Source organism: Bos javanicus, chromosome 10 (genome assembly GCF_032452875.1).
Source record: "Bos javanicus breed banteng chromosome 10, ARS-OSU_banteng_1.0, whole genome shotgun sequence".
NCBI lineage: Eukaryota > Metazoa > Chordata > Mammalia > Artiodactyla > Bovidae > Bos > Bos javanicus.
Window position 1 is genome coordinate 82231642 of NC_083877.1, and position 25349 is coordinate 82256990.

Here is a 25349-nt window from a genome sequence, read left to right on the forward strand (position 1 = left end):
CACGACTGAGCGACTAAACTGAACTGATGTTGAGGTAGGTTCCTTCTGTGCCCATTTTTTGGAGAGTTTTAATCATAAATGGGTACTAAATTTTGCCAAAGGCTTTTTCTGCATCTATTGAGATTATCATATGGTTTTTATCTTTCAATATGTTAATGTGGTGTATCACATTGATTGATTTATATATATTGAAGAATCCTTGCATCCCTGGAATAAACCCAACTTGATCATGGTGTATGAGCTTTTTGATGTGGTACTGAATTCTGTTTGCTAAAATTTTGTTGAGGATTTTTGCATTTATGTTCATCAGTGATATTGGCCTGTAGTTTTCTTTTTTTGTGTTGTTTTTGTCTGGTTTTGGTATCAAGATGATGGTGGCCTCATAGAATGAGTTTGGAAGTGTTCCTTCCTCTGCGATTGAAGGATAGGCATTAGTTTTTCTCTAAATGTTTGGTAGAATTCTCCTGTGAAGCCATGTGGTCCTGGGCTTTTGTTTTTTGGGAGATTTTTTATCACAGCTTCAATTTCAGTGCTTATAACTGGATTGTTCATAATTTCTATTTCTTCCTGGTTCAGTCTTGGAAGGTTGAACTTTTCTAAGAATCTGTCCATTTCTTCCAGGTTATCTATTTTATTGCCATATAGTTGTTCATAATAGTCTCTTATAATTGTTTGTATTTCTACATTGTCTGTTGTAACCTCTCCTTTTTCATTTCTGAATTTGTTGATTTGATTCTTTTTTTTTTTTTTCCTGATAAGTCTGGCTAAAGTTTTGTCAATTGTGTTTATTCGCTCAAAGAACCAGCTTTTAGTTTTATTAACCTTTACTATTGTTTCTTTCATTTCTTTTTCATTTATTGCTGCTCACATCTTTATGATATCTTTCCTTCTGCTAATTTTGGGGGTTTTTTGTTCTTCTTTTCCCAGTTGTTTTAGGTGTAAAGTTAGGTTGTCTATTCAGTGTTTTTCTTGTTTCTTGAGGTAGGATTGTACCACTACAGACTTCCCTCTTAGAACTGCTTTTGCTGCATCCCATAGGTTTTGAGTTGTGTTTTCATTGTCATTTGTTTCTAGAAATATTTTTATTTCCCTTTTGATTTCTTCAGTAACCTATTGGTTATTTAGAAACGTGTTGTTTAATCTCCATGTGTTTTTGTTTCTTATTGTTTTTTTTCTTGTAATTGATAATCTAGTCTCATAACGTTGTGGTCAGAGAAGATACCTGATAGGATTTCAGTTTTCTTACATTTACTGAGGTTTGGTTTGTGACCCAAGATGTGTTCTATCCTGGAGAATGTTGCATGTGCACTTAAGATGTATTCTTCTGCATTTGGATAGAATGTCCTGAAGATGTCAATGAGATCCATCTCATCTAATGTGTCATTTAAAACTTGTGTTTCTTATTAATTTTCTGTTTTGATGATCTGACCATTGATACAAGTGGGATGTTAAAGTCTCCTACTATCATTGTGTTACTGTCAGTTTCTCCTTTTCTGTCTGTTAGTGTTTGTCTTATGTATTGAGGTGCTCCTCTGCTGGGTGCATAGATATTTACAGTTGTTATGTCTTCCTCTTGGATTGATCCCTCCATCATTTTGTAGTGGCCTTCCTTATCTCTTGTAATCTTTATTTTAAGGTCTATTTTGTCTGATATGAGGATTGCTGTTCCAGCTTTCTTTTGCTTCCCATTTGCATGGAATATATTTTTCCATCCTCTCACTTTCAGTCTGTATGTGTCTTTAGGTCTGAAGTGGGTTTCTTGAAAACAGCATAAAAATGGGTCTTGTTTTTGTATCCATTCAGCCAGTCTGTGTCTTTCGGTTGGAGCATTTAATCTATTTACATTTAAAGTAATTATTGATATATACGTTCCTATTGCCATTTTCATAATTGTTTGGGGTTGATTTTGTAGATCTTTTCTCTTCTCTTGTATTTCTTGGCTGTATAAGTCCCTTTAACATTTTTGTAAAGCTAATTTGGTGGTACTTAATTCTCTTAACTTTTGCTTGTCTGAAAAGGTTATTTCTCCATCAGTTTTGAATGAGATCCTTGCTGAGTACAGTAATCTTGGTTGTAGATTTTTCCCTTCAGTACTTTAAATATATCTTCCCATTCTCTTCTGGCCTGCAGTTTCTGCTGAAAGGTTTCCCTTGTATGTTACTTGTTGCTTCTCCCTTGCTGCTTTTAATTTTTTCTTTGTGTTAGTCTTTGTTAGTTTGATTAGTATGTCTCTTGGCGTGTTTCTCCTTAGGTTTATCCTGTATGGGATTCTTTGCACCTCTTGGACTGGATTGACTATTTCCTTTTCCACGTTGGGGAAATTTTCAACTATAATCTCTTCAGAAATATTCTCATACTCTTTCCTTTTCTCTTCCTCTTCTTGGACCCCTATAATTCAAATGTTGGTGCATTTGGTATTGTCCCAGAGGTCTCTGAGACTATCCTCAGTTCTTTTCATTCTTTTTACTTTGTTCTGCTCTTCAAAAGGTTTTTCCACCATTTTATCTTCCAGCTCACTGATTCATTCTTCTGCCTCAGGTATTCTGCTATTGATTCCTTCTAGAGTATTTTTAATTTCAGTAATTGTGTTGTTGTCTCTGTATTTTATTCTTTAATTCTTCTAGGTCTTTGTTAATTGATTCTTGCATTTTCTCCATTTTGTTTTCAAGGTTTTTGATCATCTTTACTATCATTATGTTGAATTCTTTTTCGATAGTTTGCCTATTTTCTCTTCATTTATTTGGACTTCTGTGTTTCTGGTTTATTTGTGTAGTATTTCTCTGCCTTTTTTTTTTTTTTTTTTTAACTTACTGTATTTGAGATCTCCTTTTCCAGACTTCAAGGAAAGTTGAATTCTTTCCTTGAAGAAAGTTGAATTCTTTCTTCCTTTTGGTTTCTGCCCTCCTAAGGTTGGTCCAGTGGTTTGTGTAGGGTGAGATTTGTGCTGAGTTTTTGTTTGTTTGTTTGTTTTTCCTCTGATGGGCAAGGCTGAGTGAGGTGGTAATCCTGTCTGCCGATGATGATGTTTGTATTTTTGTTTTATTGTTTAGATGAGGTGTCCTGCACAGGGTGCTGTGGGTGATGTGGGTTTCATTTGTGTGGAGTTCTCACTGTTTGGTACTCCCTGGAGTCACTGCTGTCACAGTCCTTTCCCTGGGAGTCACAGTTCACCTTACCTCCCTAGGATGCCCTCTAACTGTGCTGATCTCTGGACCTGCTGTGATGGCACCTCAGATTCTAATCTGGTCCTGCTTCTGTGTGTTCTTGCCTCCAGTGTCCACAGCTATCAGAGCTAGTGTGTTTTCTTTTGTGGGAGCTCTTAGTGACCTTTTATGTCATAGACAACAGTCTGCCTAGTTGATCGTGTGGATTTAGTCTGCAGCTTGTACAGGTGGTGGGGAGGTTTTGGGTCTTCTTCCTTAGCCACACTGCCCCTGGATTTCAATTGTGGTTTTATTTCCACCTCTACATGGGGGTCGTCCATTGGAGTTTGTTCCTGAGGCTGCCCTGGAGGACTTGGGTTTGTTCCTGTGAGGGCCAGGTCTGGAGGTGGTGCAGCTTCTTGGGTCACAGGAGTTCTGGCAGCACCAGGTACTCAGGGGAGTTGGTACTAGGGCGGCAGGAAATATAGTGCTCTAGAAGGGTATGGCAAGCAGTATTGGTCAGTAAGCTCCAGTATTCTTGCCTGGAGAAACCCCCTCCCTGACAGAGAAGCCTGACAGGCCATAGTCTGCTGCTGCTGCTGCTGCTAAGTCGATTCAGTCGTGTCCGACTCTCTGCGACCCCATAGACGGCAGCCCACCAGGCTCCCCCGTCCCTGGGATTCTCCAGGCAAGAACACTGGAGTGGGTTGCCATTTCCTTCTCCAGTGCATGAAAGTGAAAAGTGAAAGGTAAGTCGCTCAGTCGTGTCTGACTCTCAGCGACCCCATGGACTGCAGCCTACCAGGCTCCTCCATCCATGGGATTTTCCAGGCAAGAGTATTGGAGTGGGGTGCCGTTGCCTTCTCCGGCCACAGTCTACAGAGTTGCAAAGAGTTGGACACAACCAAAGTGACACTGTGTGCATAGATGCAAGACCTTTTTCGCCTGTGGCAGCTCTGCCCCAGTGAGAGCTGAGTGTGAAGGTGGCGCAACTGCTTGGCTTGCAGGGACCCTGGTGGCGCCAAGTGTGCAGGGACTTGGACTGCCTCTACCACAGGAGTTATGGCCCTATCAGAGTCTTTTTTTCTGAGCCTCTTGTAGCTGGTGATCAGAAAGCCTTTTTGGCCAGCCTTTCTCCATAGCTCCGCCTGTTCAGGCATTTAGAGGGCTCCCTTGCCTGGGGTCCTTCTCTGTTGTTCAGCACATCAGGCACATAGAGGGGACTCTTGGCTGGGGTCCTACTCTGTACATTGACAGGTCAGGCACTTAAAGGGGCATGTAGGTGGGACCCTGCTCTGTAATTCAGTGCATCAGGCGTTTGATGAGCCAGCCTCTCTATTATTCAACTGTGGATTCTGGCATGTGGGGGGAGAGAGGGTATGGAGATGGCTCCACCTCCTACGTGTAACTCAGCAGTATCACCTTGCTTCCATGGTTGCCTGGCTTTCCTCCACAGACATTTCCCACCACAGTCTCCTCCCTCACATCGCCTCAGTTCATCTCTCTGCAGTCAACAGCAGCCCTCGCCCTGGGATTGCTCCACAATCCCAAAACTCCAGCTCCCAGCTGCTGCACCTTCCAGGGGACCAGTGTTATTGTCTGGGATATGTATGGCTGTGGCAAGGACTGTCTGATTATCATTATACTTAGGCTGCCACAGATCAGCTGTTTCACTCTCAGGCTTGAATATTTCTCCTCTGACTCAGAGAATTACCCCGATGTGGGGATCGGACCCCTGCTTCGCTTCCCCCTCCTGCCAAGGGCAGGTCCAGTCCTACTAACTCTCCTGTTCTTCGTCCTACTGAGTTTTGTGTGGTTCGATACATTCTTTTCCACTGGTCAGGTACTCCTGTCCGCTCTCAGCTGGTGTTCTGCATGCACTTCTGTGTCTGAAGGGGTATTCCTGATGTATCATGGAGAGAAAGGTACTCCACGTCTGCCTACTCCTCGGCCATCTTGTTCTCCCAGGATCTGTTTCAGTGAGTCGGCTCTTCACATCAGGTGGCCCAAGTATTGGAGCTTCAGCTTTAGCAGCAGTGTCTTTATTACTGTATCTTGACCAGTTCCAGAAGCCTGAACTAAATTAAGAAAAAAATTTTTTTTCCCCCATAACAGAAGCAGTGCATTTTCAGCATATTTACTGCTTCTGTTATGGGAAAAAAAATTTTTTTTTCTTAATTTAGTTGACTGGGTCGGGGAAGAGGGAGACAGAAAAGAAAGAAATGTAGGCTCTCCTTCACAGTTAAAATTAACTAAATTACCCAGTTAATGATAATTAATTAAACAGTCTATATTAAGCTAGTATCTTAGACAGCTGCCCTTTTCTCTTTATGTTAATGGTTTATAAAATCAGATAAATATATATATATAATTGGAAAAGATAGAATAATTAAGCTCATTAAAAGCTTAGATCCATGATTCTTCAATGTTAGCATACATTAGAATGTGACGGGAGTGTGATAGGTGAACCCCACCTCCAGAACTTGACTTCACAGGTCTGAAATGGTTCTAGAATTTGCATTTCTAATAAGTTCCCAGGTGATGCTCTTGTTGTGTCCCAGGATTACACTTTGAAAACTGCTGCATTCGATTGTTTCTCAGTAATTAAGATGCTACCAAGATTCTCTTTAGTATTATGTAAGTTGTACCATTTTGTTTGTGTGTGTGTGTATATATATATAATTATTGCATATGTTTATATATAATATATATTTAATAGTCAATAATAAAGGTATGCAACTGCAAAAGAATTAAAAGGTTGAATGAAGGAAAGCAATATTCTATAGACACAGTTTAATTTTCTTTAATGTGGTTATCGTCACTGATAGGCTAGTGCTGTTGTCACTAATGCTTGCCAGGTTAAGTTGAGAAATAACTAATTAATAAACAGAATATTATATTTCAGGAGAGGGCAGAATCAGTAATGATGTATATCAGCAAGTACTTTGAGATGTTTAGCTAAGATCCTAACACTAATACAGCCAGTTTTTTTTAGTATGTTCCAGTATTATTATAAAGCTTTAGTTTTATTTAAAGATTCCAAAGAACCTCCTTATACACATTCATACTTCATTTTATGCTGCTTCTTTTCACTAGACCTTATATTTGAGGAGATAGTAAGTATATGCTACTTGAGTTCCTTGTCCTGTCTGATTTTTTAAATAGATTTTTCTGATTCGGTAAATACTTATATACCATTCTGATAAGTAATATTCTTTTGTTCTTTTTTATTGAGATATAATTGACACACAACATTAATTAGTTTCAGGTATACAGCATAATGATTTGATATTTGTATATATAGCAAAATGATCACCACAATAGCTCTAGTTAACATCCTTCATCATACAGTTACAGAATTATTTTTTCCTTGTGATGAGAAGTTACAAGGTCTACTCTCTTAGTAACTATCAAATATGCAGTATAGTATTACTAAACTGGAGTCAACCATGCTATACATTACATCCCCATGACTTACTCATTTTATAAGTGGAAATTTGTGCCTTCAACCCCCTTCACCCTGTTCCTTGTTTTCTTTCTTTTTTTTTTGTTTTGTTTAAAGCCACTGGATGTGGACAAAGATTCATCTCTGGTGACTCTTTGTTATGGACTCTGTGTTCTGGGACGGAGAGCTTTGGGGACTGCATCCCACCATATGTCCAGGTAAGGAAGGCATTGCTGTTTTCAGAAACAGACTGGGAAGCTCTATAACCAAAATCTGAAAAATCTGAAATGGTTTTTAACGGAAGCATTCTATGTTAATTTATTACAAATGTTTCTTCAGATATTGTATAGATCTTTTTAGTAAACACAGTGGAATTCGAAGTGGTTAAAAGAACTAACTTTTAAAATTCACATGTGTGTAGGCAGCTGCAGATAATGAGAATTTAATAATTTAAGACATTAAAAAAATAACTCATAATGTATGATTGGTGTCTTCCCATATACATCTATTTTTCTAACAGTTCACTTCCTTTTATTTTTATTTTTCTCCTTTTAGTCTTTGCTCAGAGCATTTATATTCTTAATATAATGGTACATTAGATTTGGGGACTCTAAATGTAAACTGGATTTCTTGTTGTGAACACCCAGTTGAATTAGAATTAAGAAATGCCACATAATGCTTCTTCTCTGATTACCTCATGTTTTCCATTAGGCCCTCCTTACTCTCAAGTTAGAGAGTCTTCACCTTCTGTTTATGTTCAAGGACTCACTATTACAGTAGGTCATGAACAAGGGTCCAGGGCAAATAGCCTTGACCCTTGTGATTCTGATTCAGGGGTACTGATATTAGTTCTTGGCGTCTGTATCTTCAAAACACTCCCAGATGATTCTGATGCATAACCAGATGTTAGAATCAGTGTAATGGAAGACCTTTGTCAAAATATGTAAACTTTTATCTCCAATCTTAACAGTAATTTAGAGTCATTCCTCTATGGATTGCATGCCCTATTTAAGGGAGATTTCCGTATTTCTTCAATTCGGGACGAATGGATCTTTGCTGACATGGAACTCCTGAGGAAAGTAGTAGTCCCTGGAATTCGTATGTCCATTAAACTTCATCAGGTAAGAGGAGGGAATTTCTAATACATTACTGGTTTTAATGGTACTTCTTCACTTGACTCCCAACTTATGTTCCTTGGGATCCTTTTGAGAAATACTCTGATTTGAGACAAAGAAAAACATGATTCTTGATAGGATATTAAATCTTAGAAGCCTGAACCTGTGTTTGTAACAGTGAATTTGAACAGTAATAGTAGAGAGTGACCTGGGCATGAACTTGAAGAAAAATACAAGCAGTGACAAACTGAAAATAAAAGCCTTGGGCCCCTGTAAGGGTTGCTTTGACTTCAGGTGATTGTAATTCATGCCTGTTCTCAGGTGATTGTAATTCATGCCTGTTCTTTGAGTAAATGTTAGTTGATCCCCAGTGCAGTATAACAACATCTCAGGAGTCTTGCAAGTGTTGCTGTTATTTAACTATGAGCTTCATTTACCATGTTTTATAGAATAAATGATGGTTAGGACAGAATCAGCCTTAATTAAATAATCCTAGAAAGGCAATAAAATGAAAATGAGACTCTCAAATGCAAATCTAAAGCACTGGGCCCCTTTAAGAACATATTTTGAAATTAGGTGCTGGCGCTTGCTGCCCTTATCGTTCCGCGTGACAGCTGTGATGAGATTTGAGGATAGAGAGCACGTGATGGTGTTGATCAAATGCAGCTGCTGTGCTCGGATGTGGGTGTCTCTCACTGCCAAATAAGAGGTGGACTACCCCGCAGATGAGTTTACCATGACCTAGTGGAATGAAGTTAACACCCCATATTACTTAGGAGCATTACTAATAAAGACTACAGTATTTGAAAATTTCTGTGAAAAGAATACTGTTTGGGGATGATGGGGAAAAAAAATATTTGGGATCAAGGAGAAGAGGGCGGCAGAGGATGAGATGGTTGGATAGCATGACCTGCTCAATAGCCATGAACTTGGGCAAACTCCAGGAGATAGCAAGGGCCAGGGAGGCCTGGTGTGCTGCAGTCCATGGGGTCACAAAGAGTCAGACGCTACTTAGCGACTGAACAACAGCAACAGAATTGTCCATCATCAGACTGGCTTTAGAGTTTCAAGACAAAATTCAGTGTATTTTAAAGAAAAAGATAATGATTTCATATTAAAATGTTTTTAAAACTTAACAGTTTCTCAGAAGGTATTGTGTTTCTGCTACGTATGAAATACTCTTTTATGTAGCATAATTATCTAACAGCTCCTGACAGACATCTTTAACTCTAAACATCATGACAGGTATTTTATCTCCATCTGGCAGAGAGGAAACTGAGGCACAGACTCTGTATTTTCTCATCCCTGTCTCTCCCTACAAGTGCTCTTGCCTGGTGCTTCCAGTCCATTTCCTTACATGTGTTTTTAGCCTGTGACAATGGTTCTCTACCTTATAATCAGGCCCAATGCAGTTGAGTACAACACACTGTCATTATTAGCCATGACTGACAGCAACAATGACAGATTGGGAAGGGGTAAGGAGGTGGACATGGGAACCCGGGGCCGTAGAGTGCTGAGGGGAGGGGAGAAGATGAGAACACAGGTGCAGCCTGGAGAAGTTCTGTGATCCACACACACCTTGGAGAAGAGTGAGATTGACCTGTGAAGAAACAAGCAACAGCCATTCACCCAGCATTACTTTGACCAGACAGGGGGTTGCTGGTGAGAGACTCTCAGGCCAGGATAAGATAGATGTGTAGATTAGTACTGTTCATCTCCAAAGTTCATTTGTACTCATGAAAATCCACAAAAGGCTTCTATGTTAAAGTGTTAGTACATATGTATACTACTTGGCATGTGACCCAGCAAGTCCATTCCCACATATTTACCCAAGAGAATGAAAGTGTATGTCCACCCAAAGACTTACACACATGTGCTTAGCAGTTCTAGTCCCAAGAGCCCAAAGCTGCAGATAACTCCAGTGTTCATCAACAGATAGAATATTACTTAGCAGTAAATGTAAATGATCTACTGTTAGATGCCACAGGAAGAATGAATATCAAATATTATACAGAATAAGGGAAGCCAGACGTAAAAAGAGTGCATATTGTATTATTTTATTTAGGTAAAATTTAAAACAGGCCAAACTAATCTGTAGTGACAGAAAGCAGATCAGTGGTTGCTTGGGATGTAGGGATTGAATGCCAGAGGGCAGGAAGGAACTTTGAAATGACAGAAATAGTCTGTATTTAGATTGTAGCAGTGGTTAACACGGGCTTACACATTTGTCAAAATGCGTCTGACTGTACTCTTAAAATGGGTGCAATTTATTATGTGTAAATTATACCTCAACTGATTATTTTTTAAAAAGATTCTGTTTCCGGAGAGCTAAATACATAAAATTTCTGTTAACCTTTGTTTCAGACACAGTCTCTGATAGGGTGCTTTTCAATTTTTAATTCTGCAATCTGTTTTATGTTTTTACTTTAGAAATTAAAACTGTTACGTGTGTAGTATTTAATTTTACAATGTTCTGTAATGTATCAGTGTTCTCATCCACATAATCACCCACAGTCCAGAAATTTATTTTACTCACAGTTTTGTAGCTGAAGATTAGCCAAAACTCAGAGAAATTAAGTAAATCACCCTTTTCATGTGTTCTCTCTCGTCCTCTAATCATTTTGTAAAACAGCTTACTTCCTTATTTTTTTTTTTTCCACTAGTCTCTTTAAGGGAGTTTACATGGTTGTTAGGGCTAAAATACACCAATTAAAGTCTAGCTTGGTTTACAAGAGATATATAATGAAAATGTTAACAACCTGTGATCTCCTTGAGGCCAGTGATAGCCTCTTAGTAATCTTTATATCCTCATTGCTTAGTACTTGGCAGCCAGTGAATGTTACATGAGTTGCATTGTTTTCAACAAATAGTATTTCCTGTGTATCTCCTCATAACTTCTCAAGTGTATTTCTAAAATGCTTCTGAAAACCTTTCCTAGAATTGGAAACATTATCTCTTTTTTTATTTATTTGAAAACTAATGGAAAACAATGGACAGTAAACATCTCCCAAGAGTAAGCATCTTCTGTCATCCTGTACCATCATACAATACTCCAAGAAGCAGTCACTGCCAATAATTGGATGCCTATCTTTTCTGCTTCCCCCAAGTTCATTCAGACATTTTCAACTATATTTATACATATTTTCCTTTTTAAAAATGTAATCGTGCTGTGTAAATTGATCTGGGTCAAGCTCTTTTCCCAGTTAATATAATGTGGACACCTTTCTAAGTCAGCACCTGTAGAGGCATTTCACTTTTTTTTTTAATGACTCTGTAGTTTTCCAGAGTGTAATTTTTACTCTGTTTATTCAGCTCTTTCTCTATTCATGAACATTCTGCTTGTTTCAAATATTTATCAGTAAAACACTGTTGAATGATATACATAGAAGTTTACATATTCATTCAACCATTTTAAGCCCAGTGAAAATAAATACTTGGACAGGATTGAACATTCTCCACTTTTGGCATGCCTAATGATTTCAGACTTTGTGTCCATTTTACTGAGAATGTGTTTATTGCTTGTCTCTGCACTTTTATTTTCTATTCAAATAATTGTACAAATACTACTAATCCAAGGATGTCATTTCTTCCCTAAGTGAACATCTTGCTGAAAGAGAGCATCTTACGTCAGAATGAAAAAATACTCAAAAAGCGTATTCAAGCTCTGGCACTACCATCATATACTAATTTTCTAAACCTCGTTGTTCAGCCATTAAGTCATGTCAGACTCTTTGTGACCCCATGGACTGCAGGCTTCTCTGTCCTTCACTGTTCCTGGAGTTTGCTCAAACTCATGTCCATTGAGTCAGTTATGTCATCCAACCATCTCATCCTCCATCGCCCCCTTCTCCACCTACCCTCAATCTTTCCCAGCTTAAGCCTCTTTGAGCTTCAGTTTCCAAATTTGTAAAATGCTGGCATTATCTGCTCAACCTACTTGACAAGATTGTTTTAAGATCTTTAGGTGAGACCGTGTGTTGGAGAACTTTGTACACTATGTACCCACATGTACATGAAGACTTCCATTATCCTCGTGTTGGTGACCCTCCCGACCTGGAGGTGCATCCTTGGGGATATCGCCTTCTTGCTCTCACTGTCTCACCTCCCGATAGCCCACACTCCAGTCAGCTGGCCTGAGCACAAATGAGTTACTTTACCTGGGTGTAAAAATGTATCAGCCTCTTAACTATAAATATGAAGGCAGCTAATATGGTATTTTTGTTTCCTTAAAAACATACCATTTCAGAAATTCCAAATTGTGTTATGATTATTGGGGTTTATATCCTGTATCCCCTGTTAATTTGGGGGTTTCTGAATGGGAAGTGTTAATACATTTCATATACTCCATTGTTTCATCCAGACAATCTGCCACACAGTCTTGCATGTGGTAGATATTAAATAACAACCTGCCAAGTAAATGAGTAGTTGCTAAGATCAAGAAGACCTAGCTTCTCTAGGACTTAGGACCCTTAATTTGTGCTCAGAGCTCATAGTTTTGAGCCTTATCTTAACTAGATGAGAGGCAGGATAAAAATTGTATATTGTTATCATCCTAGAGATGAGACTTTAAGTGAAAAGCACCTAGTTAAAAAGAAACATAGTTTCGAGACCTTTTATGTAGCTTTAACGGTGAGATAATCCTTTAACAGGAAAAAAAAATGAAGATATGCAAACCAAATTGAATGAGGTTAAACAATATATATAAATTTGAAATAAAAATGGTTTAGCTAATAAAACTTAGAGGACAGGTAGGGTTGAATTGAGGAATTTGCAGAAGTAGTAGAGCAGTAATTAGCTAATTCCTAACCTGGATAAATTTAAGAATCAATCATTGACCTCTGCTAATACAAACACATGCTGGTAATGAAATACATAAGCCAGTTTTTAAGACTTATAATTTAGTAACTAATTTAGTTTTACAGAGGCTTTCATTGTCTTGGAAGTCATTCTCTAATTTTCCTAGAAATACAGGTCTATCTTTATCTCTGTATATAGGACCATTTCACTTCTCCAGATGAATATGATGACCCCACTGTGCTCTACGAAGCCATTGTATCCCACGAGAAGAACCTCGTCATCGCCCACGAAGGGGACCCTGCGTGGCGGAGTGCAGTGCTCGCCAACTCGCCCTCCCTGCTCGCTCTGCGGCACGTCATGGACGATGGCACTAACGAGTACAAGATCATCATGCTCAACAGACGCTACCTGAGCTTCAGGGTCATTAAAGTAAGGTTTGGAGGCACTTGTCTGCCTCTGAAAACAGTGAAACTTAGAGAACCTTATCCAGACTTAAAAAGTCATGAAATTCTTTCACAGAAAACAGAAACATACAACCGCACTACATTGAGTTTATTGTTGATGAGCACTTAATAATTTATTTTGTCAGTAATGTACTCTGTCTTCTGAAGTCTTCTCATGTGCCGGAAAGCCTTAAAGCCTTTCTTCATTTCTGTTTTGGCAGTCTCTTGCCTGTTATATGTACTGTTTGGGCAGCATCTCTTCTGAAAATGTCAGCCCTATATTGCTAATATGATTGATTTCTAGGTTGCAAAATAATACTATAATTTGTACTTGATGGTGATTAGTAGCTCACTGTAAATGGTTCACTCTGACCTGTTTTTTGGTTGGTTTGTTTTGTTGTTTTTTTAAACGTCTCAGAAATGTTTTACTTGTTTCTTCATTGAATAAACCCACCCCCCCCCACCCCGCCATGAAATCACAAATATCCTTTCAACTCTAAATACTTGTTACCTCTCATTTCTGTCAGAAATACCTGTTATCTCAGTTACAGCATTCAGTGCTTCACCAATTTAGAAAACTAAATAGACTACATTTTACTTGGTATTTTTACAAGACAGCAAAGGGAAGAGCTCTGTATGTGCTTATTATTTAACAACCTAATGACGGTGGGAAATGGTTAACTCCCATTCAGATGTGACCTACTTATATTTGTTTCCTGCTTTTCACAGCTGGTTATTGTAATGTCTTTCATATCCCTCCCACTGCTGCTCTTCTATTTATATAAATTTTATTCTTAGTCCCTTAACCTACTTCCTGTGTGTTCTGATTCTCAGGTGAATAAGGAGTGTGTCCGAGGCCTTTGGGCAGGGCAGCAGCAGGAGCTTGTTTTCCTGAGAAACCGTAATCCAGAGAGAGGTAGCATCCAGAATGCCAAGCAAGCCCTGAGAAACATGATAAACTCATCCTGTGATCAGCCTATTGGCTACCCGATCTTTGTCTCACCCCTGACAACTTCTTACTCTGACAGCCATGAGCAGCTTAAAGAAATTCTTGGGGGACCCATCAGCTTGGGAAATATCAGAAACTTCATCGTGTCAACCTGGCACAGGTGAGCCGTGGGGCTGCCTTTTCCAGCAGTGGTGTGTCCTGACCCGCCTAATCTATGCCCTGTGCATTAGTGTCACCTGGAAAGCTTTAGGAAAAATACAGCTGGCATGGTACAATAACAGCTTGTTACAGCTGAGCTTTAGGAAGTAGAATCTGAGCATGTGTATCTTTAAACTCTTATTAGATAAATCTAATGCACAACTGTGGTCAGGAGCCACTGCTCTAGCATTTAATAGAATCTTGAATAATGCCCTCTCTTTAATTTTTTTAAACTCTGTTGCAGCATATTGTTGCTATTAGAATGTGTGGGTCAACAAACAGGGCAAACTAGAGAAAAAGCAAAGAAACTTGGGCAAGTTGATTTCATTCTTTTTGAGTTCCGTTTGAGCAGTAGGGGGAGCACGCTATCCATGTTGAAGCTCCTCCTCGTGCAATGCAGAGATAACTGCTGCCATTTGAACAAGTAGCACTCAAGTCTCAAATCTATAATGTCGTCAAGTATGCATATGAATTATTTCCTCTGCCTTTTGTCTAGTAAATTATGATGGGTGGTAAAGAAAAATTGCAGATCAAGGGTTGTTCAGATCTTTAAGTATCAGAACTTAAAAATGGGATTAGAGCAATTAACTCTAAAACAGGTGCTTTAAAATTCTTCCAGCATTAAAGTAAAATTTCACCATTTTAACATCAACCCCTATTCAAACAGGAGAAAGAACACAAACCAGGATAGTGTTCAAAGAAGTTTTGTCTTAAAAAATAGGTGTTGTGTTGAAATTGCCTTGTTTGCTCAGGACTGAGTGGTTTAATGGGGTGCAGGATTTTCAGTGCCAAACTGAAACAGTTTAAACTTTACACTTTAAAAAAGAAGAAGAAAAATTATTACAGCAGCTCTCTTCAGTTTGCTACAGCATAAATTAGATTTAATTTAAATCAATTATGTTTTCGTGGGTTGTATACAGTGGCAAGAATTCTATTTCCAGCTGAGATCTTAATGGAACAAATTGTTAGGTGCAGTTCTTCATTATGGTGTAGGAAAGGTGACAGAGTATATAAAACTGGTCAGTTAAGAATGGAGTCAGTGAATTTAAGAGGGCAATATGAAAACATAAAAGAGTTTTTTGCTTCCTGATGTTGATTGCTCCATGAAGACTTTCAGAGGTGAACATCAGTAGCATTAAATGTTTAGAATGGCTAGAAAAAGGAAGAAATACCTATCTTGAAGTGATCTCGGGATAGTGCCTCCTACCCTGGTATTTGTTCCTAGGTTAAGGAAAGGTTGTGGAGCCGGATGTAACAGCGGTGGCAATATCGAAGATTCTGATACTGGAGGTGGACCCTCCAGCACCAGTAACAGTGCGACAACTGCCAACGATCCCCACAGCAGTGCATCCCAAGGAAGCACTGGAAACCCAGGCCAGGCACCCGGAGCAGGACTTCATCCACCTGTCACATCCTACCCTCCAACCCTAGGTAATCTGAACCAAAATTATGTGTGGGATGTCAGTCCCTCAGCTGTGGGGTTTAGGTGGTATGTGTGTATAAAGAGGATGACACATTTCCTACTCGGAAATATGTAAGCAGAATGTTTTGTTTGATTCCCAGTGGGCCATTATCCTACCTGTCTATATTAATCATTTTATGTATATAAATACATAATACTTAAAAATAGCCTTTCTTTGGAAGTACCATTTTTAAAGGCTAATCATATATAACTAATATAATTTATGTAACTTCTCTCCTATTGAACAATGATTTGATTTCTTCTGAGTATTATAACTTTGTATATAAATCTTTATATTATAATCTCTTATTCTTTTCTTGGGCTGAAAACTTGAAAAATGAAATCAAATCAAAGTTTATGAAGATATTTAAGACTCATAATATAAAATGCCAAAATTCTTTCTAGACTTCCTTTTTTAAACCAGTTGGTACTCTGACCAGTCATACATAGGAATGTCCAGCTTTAAGTATCATTGTTCCCAGCTCTGCTCCCTGCTCTCTCGGAGAGACAGGAGAAGGGGGGTGGTCTTTAGCTCCATCGTTTTAATTTGCTTTGCTGTAATACTTGTGGTTGGAAACTTTTGAGTTTATAATCTCTTCTTTCTGAAGTCACATTAAGTCTCTTGCCCTTTTTTCTATTTGGTTATTTTTTTCTTATTTAAGATTTTTTAAATTATTTTTGTCTGCGCTAGATATTCGTTGCTCCATGTGAGCTTTCTCTAGTCGTGGCAAGTGGTAGCTGCTCTCCAGGTGCAGTGCACCAGCTTTGCGTTGCTGTGGCTTCTCTTGTTGCAGAGCAGAGCTCTAGGGTGTGTGGGCTCCATAGTTGTGACTCGGGGCTTAGTTGTTCCAGGGCATGTGTGATCTTCCTTGACCAGGGATCAAACCCTTGTCCCCTGCACTGGTAGGAGGATTCTTAAGCACTGGACCACTAGGAAAGTCCGTATCTTTTTCCTATTTATATTTGTATATTCTGGATTGAGCTTTTTGTCAGTTTTCTGTACCAAAGATAGCTCTTCCCATTCTGTATCTTGGTTCTGTCTCCTCTTCCTGTGAAGAGTGGGCTTGTCTTTTTTTAATGAGAAGTTCTTAATTTTTGTATAGAGCAATTTACTAATCTTTCCCTTTATGATTAACACTTTTTGTATCCTATTTAAGAAAATTTTCCTTATCCCAAAGGAAGGTATTCTTTTACTAATTTGCCTTTTACGTGAGAGCCATAATCCTACCTGGTATGCAAGCCAGATTACATCCATTCCCAGATGGCTGGTTGGTTATCAGCACTGTCCTTTTCCCCACTGTTGAACATGGATCAGATTAAATTTTAAACCATTTACTTCAATTTAAAGAAAGGTAACAGCACTGAAATTGTTGAGACTCTAAATAGGTGTGTGATCAACATTTTGTTTGTTCTTCTTTACCTTCTGAGTGAAAACCTAGAACCGCCAGTGTGCTACTTTAAATGTACCTTCTACTGTTAACATTGATTAGCTGTTTTTAATTTTCAGATAAAAAGCACATGTAATTATTTTTCAGTATAATTAACACTAATTTTCTAATAATCTTCACATCACTCTTCACAAATCTGAAGAATTCTGTCAAGCCATTAGAAAAAAGGACACAGAAGAACCTGCTATTCAGTATCATCGGTCATATTCAGTAGTGATCCCTGATACACGTGCGTACTGCAGTGATACCTCTCTGCTCTTCTGTGGGTAGTATAACTTGTCACTGCAGTACAGTAGATGGAAAGGGCATTAATACTCGACTTTGAGAAATAGTAGTTATGGAGCTTACCGCATAATAGATCCTTAATAAATATTTCTCACTGTCTCATTTCCATGAACTATTTCATCTCTGATGTATTAAAGAAGTACACGTGTTATTCTGAAATATTTGAGTGAAAGAAATTTTAGGATTTATCTCAACCCTAAATCCCGCTATTTCCTGTAGATTACCTAATTGTGTTTTTCATATGGCCCAGAATTTGGATTTTAAAAAGCTTCAGCAAATGAAAATTATACGAACCACATGAGAAAAAAGATCTCAGATATTTATTTCTTTTCGATAACTTTAAAATTTTCAGGTATAAATGTTAAATTCAGTAAATTGATCAGCTAATTTATGGTGAGAGGCTTAAGGGAGAAAGTCCTAGAAACTACAAAAGAAGCAACCGTGCTTGCATCAGTCCACTCAGAGTGAGCGCTGCCGTCTCTCCCTCCCCAGGCACCAGCCACAGCTCTCAGTCCGTGCAGTCCGGCCTGGTCCGGCAGTCCCCCGCCCGAGCCTCCGTAGCCAGCCAGTCCTCTTACTGCTACAGCAGCCGACACTCATCTCTCCGGATGTCCACCACGGGATTTGTGCCTTGTCGGCGCTCCTCCACCAGCCAGATATCGCTTCGCAACTTGCCGTCATCCATCCAGTCCCGCCTCTCTATGGTGAACCAGATGGAACCCTCCAGTCAGAGCGGCCCAGCCTGTGTGCCGCACGGCTTGCCTTCCTCCAGCAGCTCCAGCCAAAGCATCCCCGCCTGCAAGCATCACACCCTCGTGGGCTTTCTCGGGACAGACGGCGGCCAGAGCTGTGCCGCTGACGTGCAGCCCGGCAGCACCTCAAGCCCTGCCAATAACTCCCATGCCAAAAAGGGGGAGGTGATTTACAGAGTCCAAGTGAGTAAGCCCAGCGTTCTTCTTCCACTGTTTCTCCTTCCTGGTTTTGATTTCTTGTGTTTTGAGTGAAGGACTCCTGTGAAAACACACCTTATACTACTTAGTGTGAAGGAAGAACATTTGTGAATGTTGCAAAAAAAGTTTCTGCCAATGTAAAAACTGAAAGCAAGCAGTTTTTCACTGGTGATATTTGTTCCCTCTTCAGCCATGGTTATGTGGCCATGGCAGTAAGGTCTCCTGGGAGGCTAAAAGGAACTCACATGGCTGTTCAGGGTGTTTTTTATTACATTATAGGCAGTGGAGAATGTGGACAAAAAGAGTACTGTGAAAGAAATTTTGTTTGGAACTATGTAATTATTCATCTTCAAGGAAATAATGAATTGGAAATGATTCATATTTATTTACAATGTAGATTGTGGATCCTGGTCAAATTCTGGATGGGATAAACCTGTCAAAAAGGAAAGAGCTGCAGTGGCCTGATGAGGGTATTCGGTTAAAAGCTGGGAGGAACAGCTGGAAGGACTGGAGTCCTCAGGAGGGCATGGAAGGCCATGTAAGTTCTTCTGAAGCTGGTGCCCTGACTTTTTGTAGCCTGTATGCATGTTTTTAGCTGATTTATGTACTTATGCTTAGTTATCAAACTGAATTACTGCCTCTAATCGTAAGGGTAGAGTCTGTGAGTGTATTCAAGGTCTCTGCCGCTAACTGCTTGTTTTGCTCTAAATCATCAGGTGATTCACCGATGGGTGCCTTGCAGCAGAGATCCAGGTACTAGATCCCACATCGACAAAACAGTACTTCTGGTCCAGATTGAAGATAAATATGTGACTGTCATTGAAACTGGGGTACTAGAACTTGGGGCTGAAGTGTGAGCCAGTGTTTTATAACTTCATTTCTTTTCCCTCAAAATTCCAAGATATTGGGGAAAAAAAAAAAAGAGGAGAGAGCAGAAGATGCCTGCAGTTATCACTTTGATCCTGGAGGAGAGACTTGAACATAGAGTGGGCTAGGTTAAGCACCTCTCCTTCGCCCTGACTCCCATCACTGTCTCCATCCCCAAATAAAGCTGAAATATTTTTTTAAGTTAGCTGCTGAGAAAACATTTTGCATGAAGGATAAAGTTCTGTTAAAATACATCCTTAAAAGTTTTTTCCTATGCATTGCCTATGCTTTAAATCAACAAATTCTTGATTTCTAAACTACAATCTCATATTTTTCTAATTTCTTTGCCAAAAATAATTGCCATGTTTTGTCATAAAACATGAAATCCATTTACCTTGATTTTTAAAAACAAGTGTAGAAACCTTCAGTTTGACACATAGCAGTATAAAAGTTTAATGTACAGTGAAAGAGACTATGAACAGACATAGATTTATCTTATTCCTTGAGCGCTAAAAACTTTAATGAAAAAAACTGCACTAATTTTTTACAATGCACTAAAGTCTGAGATTTCTCAGAACATTTATTTATATATAAAAATAAAATAACATTATTTAAATTGCCTTTGGGATAAACCCCTTCCCTTTCCTGATAAACATACGTAGCAGGAACAGTGCTGCTCACTCTTCTTTAGTAGTCTGTACTTCATGCCAGTCCGCCAGTTGTTTCCTTTCAAGTGAATACTCCATCTCAAGATACACGTGGCTTCATCGCTGGTGTTTCCCAAAGCCAGTAGTCAGTGACTTGGTCCCGTGAACACTCCTGCCAGCTTCCGTGTCCACACTTCAGATGGGCTCCAGCACCAGGAGCACCCCGGCCGCCCTGCTTCTCCCACCTGAGCAAGTTCTGCTGGGGTCAGTTCTGGGAAGAAAAATGCTTTTGCTTTTCAAAGAAGAAGATGAAACGTCCAGGAATTTAAAGAAAGGATTGATTGCCTTTTAAGAGTTCTTAGCTCTTAAAGTCATTCACATGCAGTTCAGTCAGTAAAGTTTTTTCAAACAGAATTATCCAAATGGTGCCGTTCTTATCGTTATATCCCACTTTAATAACTTTCCTTTTCTTTTCCTCCTCTCCTTGTTCTGTGACTTGAATTTTATTTCCAGTGATTTATAGTGTGTAGCTGTAATTTGGAATATTTATATCTGTGATGAAATTGACTTAACTCATATGTTGTCTCATAACTTAAATTTTATTGTTTTTTTTTTAATGTATGTATTCAGGGAAATATATAACTCAAATTTACAGTTGGTCTAGGTGGGAACTGCAGTTTAGATTTCAACATATGGCACTTTTTAAATCCTTCAGAAATTTTTTCACATTTTGTGTGACACTCCAAAGAAGACTGTACATGTGAGCATTTAGGAGCAGCCATCTTCCTGCCCCCGTGAATGAAAAGTAAAAAGAAGCAGGTGAAGTTAATTTCAGTCATACATTTTATTTAATCTGTTATATCCAGAGTATTCCAACTTCAGCATTGGAACTGGCCATATTTCAGATACTTGCTGGCCACGTGTGCTTAGTGGCTACTCTGTTGAGCAGTGTGGGTTTGAAGTTATCTTTCTGAGACAGAAGGAGATCTTGGTAATTCTAGTGTAGATCTTGCAGTACAGTATGACACTTCAGTAGAAGGAATGAAAACTAAGAAAGTAAACAGCTAATATGTACCATGTGATTGCATTTTCACTCCAAAACCTTTTTTTTTTTTCCTTTTTCCAGTTTAAAATTTTTGTGGTTATTCAGGAGCCAGTGTGCCTCGTGTTGATGTTTCCAGACTTCACACACTGCAAAACTTATTGTTGAAAAACTTTTCATCAAATAATTTATTAAACCTTTATACAAAGGTACCCTGTTTCTCAAAACAAATTGAATTTTGTTATCTTTAAGTACTTGTATTAATTAGGAATCCTAAAAGGAGCCCTGTTCTTATTTTTTAAGTCTAAAACTTACAGTCTTTTTAAAATCATAATACTTTTCTAATAATTGCATTTGGGGAAGTATTAATAATTTAAGGAAGGATTCATGTCTGAATACTTTGACCTAAACTATAATAGAGAAATGTACACACTTTCAGTAATTAAATTGATTATACATGTCTTATTTAACCCTGTCCCATGCGCCCTTAGAGGGTAGTGAGCTATTCATTTAGATTCCCTGCACAGCGTTTTTCATTAGTATCGACATCTGAGACTCCAGTACACACTCATTGGCATCTTTAGTTCACAGTTGCCAAAACTTTGAGAGTTCCTTAATTTGAAAGTAAAGATATGTAATTAAAACACTTAAAACCTTTTTCATTGTTTTAAATAGTTTTATTGATAGCTTTCTGGGTTTTTTTCTTGTTTGATTTTTATTTAGAGTTCTGGAGTGAGTTATCAATGGTTAGCTTTTTTTTTTTTGATTACTCTTATTTAGTGGTAAAAATCATTTTATAACTCAAGTTTTTGGTTAATCTTCCAGTTTATAACTTGGTGTAAGCCCTCTTTTTACACCATTTTTCAACACTTGATAAAATTTTATATGTTGACTTTTTTCTAAAGAACTATAATTTTTCCAGAAGTCTAGATTAATATGTTGATATTTAAGCGGTCTGAGAGTGTAGGTGGTGAGGCTCTATATTTTTAAGATGATAAGAGATTAATTACCTTTCAGGAAATTAGTGAACAGACTTCATCAGTGTTTTGCCTTCTTTGAGTTTCCATTACTGGGAGATTAACTTCCATTATATTTGAAGTATTTTTCTTAATATTTCAAGTATATCTGAGATACTTCCACTAATCCTTGAAATAGAATTAGTCAGACAAGATTTCTCTCTTGAGCAAAATATGGAAAATTACTCTGTGTACCAGATGTCAGGCAGTGAAAATATAAGCTTTAACGTCAGCTCATTAAAAAGATGTATTTTTCTTCCTGGGTTGGTTTACTTTTCCATCTCATATCAAAATATAAAAAACCAGCCTCACATTTAAGCAAGGGTAGCTTAGCCTTAATGAATTCTGCTTTGCCTCTGAGCAGCAGCCCTGGGCCCCTGCTTAGGAATTCTTCATGTGGTCGATCGCTGCACTGAGTCATGTTCATCCAGAGCTGAGCCTTTTAAACTTATGATTTGCCCCAAGGCTAAAATTACCATTTTATCTTAGTTAACTCGCAAAAATCTTTCTTCGTAAATATATGACTTGAGAAAAAGATAGCAATAGTGTTGCATGAGAATTATTTGAATTTGTTTACTAGCTACAAAATTATAAGTTGCTGCCCACAATGTGAATTACTTTTGTGTTTATTTTCATCACTTTTTCATGAATATGGACAAAACCTCACCCCCTTTTTTTTTTTTTTAATTTCTCAGTATTCCTTCTTGTTCTTTTCTGTAGTACATTATAATCACATAAAATTACTTTGCTTGGACACAGACCCAGTCAATTTTTGACTTTTGTTAGCATACCTTGTTCAGATGAGGTGTAAAACATCCGTTGTTGTTCTAGAGGTTTTTCCTTTAATTCCAAAATAAATGAAGAGAACAGTGTCGTTGAAGAAGATGATAGTTGGAACCCATAACTTTGAATTTTGTTTTGGTCCACGTGGAAGTTGAGTTTTATTAATCTGGAAAAAGAGGAAAATTAGACATGATGTATTTGTGCAGCATAAACATTAATATTATGTTGGATATGTATAGTTTTTTTTAATAAGGTATTAAAAAACTAGCCTCTCTTTTCTTCACTTCTCTTATTTAAAAAAAAAAAAATCTGGTTGATATATACCTAGGCTTTTTCTTTTATTTAGGTGAGAACTGTGATTGGAAAGAAGTTCATTATTATACAAGTAGATCTGATAGGTATGTGAGTTGAAGTATTAATTTTGCTTGAAACAGAGGTGTATTTTCTGCTTTGAATCACCTCACCCAAGTCATCTTGTCAAGAATCACATGTGATAAGAATTTGTCTCTGTTGCCTATCAGCCACGTGTTCTTTCTGAATTAGAGAAAATAAGTTCTATTTGTGAGCTGAACTTCCTTATGTACTGTTTTATGGAAGCAGCATAACATTCTTTGGGGCACCAGAGCTGATTGTCCTCACAAGGTTACATGACCGCTCTGTTCTAAGACACACCTATTACATAGAGTTATACCTTTTTTTCCTGTGCCTCAGCTCTGTACCTGAGAATTTATGATTCAGTGGAGCAGGAAGAAAGGTCACCTAAGATTGTGATAAGGATGAATTCCTGCAGGTTATTTGCACAGAATGGGACGATACCTTGAAATTTAAAGCAGAGAAGTAGTGGAAAACTGAGATGGCTGCTCCAGATGACTCTTGGGTTTAGTGTAATTGTAGTATAACAAGATTTTTTATATATGAAGCTTGATTCTACAACCAAAATAATAGAAATGGGAAAATCGTGTCTGCTTATGCTTTTTTTTTTAAAGCTTACTATAATTTAACTAAAAATAAATTGTAAAAAATGATTACCTTAACATTATACAAGTCTGGCAATGAGCTCTGCATGAGGAAATGGAAGGAAGAATATGAAAATGATTCCAGGAAAGTAGGTGGGAGGAAGGAGAATGGGTTTCCCTTTTCTGATCATGGGCTCTGGAAGTATTCATTGCCTCTACCAGCATTCAGTATAAACCAGAGATATGTACTTCTGTATGTCTGTGAGCGTGTGTGTGCGTGTGTGTCTGAGTGTTATTCTGAACAGCTTGTAAATACTGTAGTTGTTTAAAATGGAAACTAAAAGCTGAGATTGTTTTTTCTTTGCAAATATATTGCATCAAAGATACAGTATTGACAGTGGATAAAACACTGAGGAAATAAATTTTTTTTCATTTTGCCTTCTGTCCATTTTTGTCAAATTAAGAAAATTAAGAGTTTACCGTATTGAGCTCTGCCTAGCATATTTTTAAAACATGTACTTGGTTCTGAAGATAATCATTTTAAACAGATGCTTAGGCTTGCTAACGTGGGATTCAGCCTATAATAGAAATTATCTATTTTACAATACAAGGATATCTTTTCACACTTGGCAGAAAGGTTGTAGTTTACATTTTATGAACGTATCTGAATGTGTCTTGTTAATGATATTAGAGGGAATGTGTAGGATGAGGGATGAAGATGTGTGCCTATGCACTGTGCTAAATGAGATTACAGTGCAGAAGATGGCCATGCAGATCATGGTCATCAGAGTCTGTCAAACACTACGTAAGGGTGTGTACTAGTTTTATGTGTGATACTTAAAGAACATGCAAGCTGACTTACAATGATAATAGATAGACTCTTGACAGAGTCACTCACTAAGCCTTTAATGAGTCTCTTTAAGTAACAGCCCAAACTGGCAGGGTGCAGGTGATGTCCTTTGGCATCAGAGCCCCAAACAGTTTGCTCTCTTTCTGCCCAGGATCACAGTGACTCACCTGGAGATGTAATGGTAGTTAGTCTTAGGACAGTATTTTTATCTAATGACAGGAAGCATGCTAGTTAAATGAAACACATCTTCAAAGAAAGGAATTTTCTGTGTGTGTAATCTACATTAATCTTAGACCCAGAGTTTCAAAGGGGGGTTGACCTGAAATCTGGGTCCCCTACACCTCTTCGTTGTTAACCTCTTAAAGTGCAGCTTACTTAGGGTTTTGTTGGGTTTTTTTTTCCTCTCCTAAAGAATTCAAATATGTTTTGCTGGCCTGTAGCCAATGAATCTCACCATGTAGGTGCATTTTCCTCTGGAGAAGGAAAAAAGCACCTTGTGAAATAGGGACATGACCAAACCATGGCTTTTAGGGTATTCACTCAGCACTTACTATGCAAAACATTTGTTTGATTCCCCTCTTCTCCCATTCATATGTGTTTATTAAAACTAAATATTCTTGAACTTCATACTTAAAAAAATAATTTTTTCTACAAGAGAATCCCTAGGTTACTCTGTAATTTTCTTAGGACATCTATTAATAGCAAGTGGCTGACTATTTAGGGGGGGCTCCGAAATCACTGCAGATGGTGACTGCAGCCATGAACTTAGAAGACGCTTACTCCTTGGAAGGAAAGTTATGACCAACCTAGACAGTATATTAAAAAGCAGAGACATTACTTTGCCAACAAAGGTCAGTCTAGTCAAGGCTATGGTTTTTCCAGTAGTCATGTATGGATGTGAGAGTTGGACTATAAAGAAAGCTGAGTGCCAAAGAATTGATGCTTTTGAACTG

At 38.2% G+C, this 25349-nt stretch overlaps 1 protein-coding gene across 6 annotated transcripts in view; it reads left to right on the forward strand.

The window, feature by feature from the left end:
- PCNX1 (pecanex 1) overlaps window positions 1-23983 on the forward strand; it is a 185103-nt gene extending 161120 nt beyond the window's left edge. For all 6 annotated transcript variants that reach the window (XM_061429295.1, XM_061429290.1, XM_061429292.1 and 3 more), the window contains 8 exons: window positions 6706-6806; window positions 7559-7709; window positions 12699-12929; window positions 13778-14052; window positions 15316-15521; window positions 17778-18220; window positions 18633-18773; window positions 18952-23983. In XM_061429295.1, the coding sequence (XP_061285279.1) occupies window positions 6706-6806; window positions 7559-7709; window positions 12699-12929; window positions 13778-14052; window positions 15316-15521; window positions 17778-18220; window positions 18633-18773; window positions 18952-19092 (1689 nt within the window). In that variant the 3' untranslated portion in view covers window positions 19093-23983. The remainder of the gene's footprint in view (window positions 1-6705; window positions 6807-7558; window positions 7710-12698; window positions 12930-13777; window positions 14053-15315; window positions 15522-17777; window positions 18221-18632; window positions 18774-18951) is intronic.
- The last annotated feature ends 1366 nt before the right edge of the window (window positions 23984-25349 follow it).